Genomic DNA, 2,351 nt, shown 5'->3' with positions numbered 1-2,351 from the left:
AAGAAAACTTATGAAGGAGAAGAAGGCCAAGCGGTGATCATCTCGTCCTCCTCTTCACTGTCCTCCTCCTCCTCCTTGCTGATTATCACCACCATGTGAGGATCCACAAAGGACATTTGTGATCAACCTCGCTGTAAATTTAGTTCACTAAAGAGAACAGAGTTGTGTTCATGACCTAAATAATAAATGTTTGTTTTGTACTGAAAACTAAAGCTTGTGATGGTTTAAAGAAAAAAGTCATTGTGTTTGTGATGTAAAGTGTTTTATAAACAGAGCTATGGGGGGAGGGGGAGGGGGGGGAGGGAGAGAGACGGGACACAGAGAAAGAGAGGAGAGACCGAGTGGGAGGAGAGACCGAGTGGGAGGAGAGACCGAGTGAGAGGAGAGACCGAGTGAGAGGAAAGACAGAGTGAGAGGAGAGAGAGAGAGTGAGAGGAGAGAGAGAGTGAGAGGAGAGACCGAGTGAGAGGAGAGAGAGAGAGGAAAGACAGAGTGAGAGGAGAGAGAGAGTGAGAGGAGAGATTGAGAGGAGAGAGAGAGAGTGAGAGGAGAGAGAGAGTGAGAGGAGAGAGAGCGCTTGTGTAGGATTTGATGCAGCAGTGTTTTTCTCCTTCTCCTCTTCACCTGCTTCATCAGACTGTACTGAGATCTTCAGCACTCCTCACCATCTGCTTACTGAAGAATAAATCCAGATGAGTCTGAGCTCCACCTGACTGCCTCAGATGTCAGACACCACCTGCTGAAGTGCTCTGGAGCTGTAGAATGATCTTCCTGCAGATGATACGATTAGAGACGCTGCTTCTCTGTAGCTCACAGGGAGAAAATCAGCAGAATACAGACTGGAGATCTGAGAACATCTTCGTCACATTAAATGGCTCTGTGACTTTATTCTGAGGAGATGAAGAACCTCACTCTTCCTCACAGGCGGCTGCTGATGATCATCATTCAATTTAACTCAATTGATGAAGAGGGTGGTGGTGTGATGTGTTAGTGATGGTGGTATTGGTGGTGATGGTGGTGGTTTATGATGGTGGTGGTGTTAGTGATTGTGATGGTGGTTGAGGTGGTTGTTGTTAGTGATGGTGGTGTTAGTGATGGTGGTGTTAGTGATGGTGGTGTTGTTAATGATGGTGGTGTTAGTTGATTGTGATGGTGGTGAGGTGGTGGTGTTAGTGATGGTGGTTGTTAGTGATGGTGGTGTTAGTGATTGTGATGGTGGTTGAGGAGGTGGTGTTAGTGATGGTGGTGTTAGTGATTGTGGTGTTAGTGATTTGAGATGGTGGTTTATGTGGTGGTGTTAGTGATGGTGGTGTTAGTGATTGAGATGGTGGGAAGATGGTGGTTGAGGTGTGGTTGTGTGGTTTAGTGATGGTGGTTAAATGATCTAATTTGTGTGACATAGTTTGAGGTGCACACAGCTTACTGCTTAACTACGATCACACTTAAACTTACGTATGGAACAGGAAGGAGCGTTAGTTACAGAGGGGGGGGGGGGGGGAATAGAGAGGGAGAGGGAGAGAGGGGGGGAGAGGGAGAAATAGAGAGGGAGGGAGGGAGGGGGGGGGGGGGTGGGATTCTCGAGCTTCTGGTTGTGGTAATTTAAACCAGCTGAGTCTAGGTTCTGAAGGCAAATCAGCTAGTGCTACTTTATTCTATCCCTCCCTCCCTCCCTCCCTCCCTCCCTCCCTCCCTCCTTTACTCCGCACTCACTCCTTCACTCTATCCCAGATTCTCTCCCTCTCTCCTCTCCATTCCTCTGGTTATAGGAGGTGAAGAATATTCTCCTGAGGGCCCTCAGTGTTCAGTGTGTTACTCCTCAGTGTTCAGCGTGTTACTCCTCAGTGTTCAGCGTGTTACTCCTCAGTGTTCAGTGTGTTACTCCTCAGTGTTCAGCGTGTTACTCCTCAGTGTTCAGCGTGTTACTCCTCAGTGTTCAGTGTGTTACTCCTCAGTGTTCAGTGTGTTACTCCTCAGTGTTCAGCGTGTTACTCCTCAGTGTTCAGCGTGTTACTCCTCAGTGTTCAGCGTGTTACTCCTCAGTGTTCAGTGTGTTACTCCTCAGTGTTCAGCGTGTTACTCCTCAGTGTGTTACTCCTCAGTGTTCAGTGTGTTACTCCTCAGTGTTCAGCGTGTTACTCCTCAGTGTTCAGCGTGTTACTCCTCAGTGTTCAGCGTGTTACTCCTCAGTGTGTTACTTCTCAGTGTTCAGCGTGTTACTCCTCAGTGTGTTACTCCTCAGTGTTCAGTGTGTTACTCCTCAGTGTTCAGTGTGTTACTCCTCAGTGTTCAGTGTGTTACTCCTCAGTGTTCAGTGTGTTACTCCTCAGTGTTCAGCGTGTTACTCCTCAGTG

The 2,351-nt window shown here is 47.9% G+C and overlaps 1 protein-coding gene across 1 annotated transcript in view; it reads left to right on the top strand.

The window, feature by feature from the left end:
* The window catches only part of LOC125139773 (spliceosome-associated protein CWC27 homolog), an 11,686-nt gene extending 11,672 nt beyond the window's left edge, over positions 1–14 (top strand). Inside the window, exon 3 of the mRNA XM_047805160.1 lies at positions 1–14. This exon is cut by the window's left edge and continues 128 nt beyond it. Within this exon, the coding sequence (XP_047661116.1) occupies positions 1–14 (14 nt within the window).
* Positions 15–2,351: the final 2,337 nt, after the last annotated feature.

This window comes from Tachysurus fulvidraco, chromosome 20 (assembly GCF_022655615.1).
Source record: "Tachysurus fulvidraco isolate hzauxx_2018 chromosome 20, HZAU_PFXX_2.0, whole genome shotgun sequence".
Lineage (NCBI taxonomy): Eukaryota > Metazoa > Chordata > Actinopteri > Siluriformes > Bagridae > Tachysurus > Tachysurus fulvidraco.
This window is presented reverse-complemented; position numbering and strand designations above follow the sequence as displayed.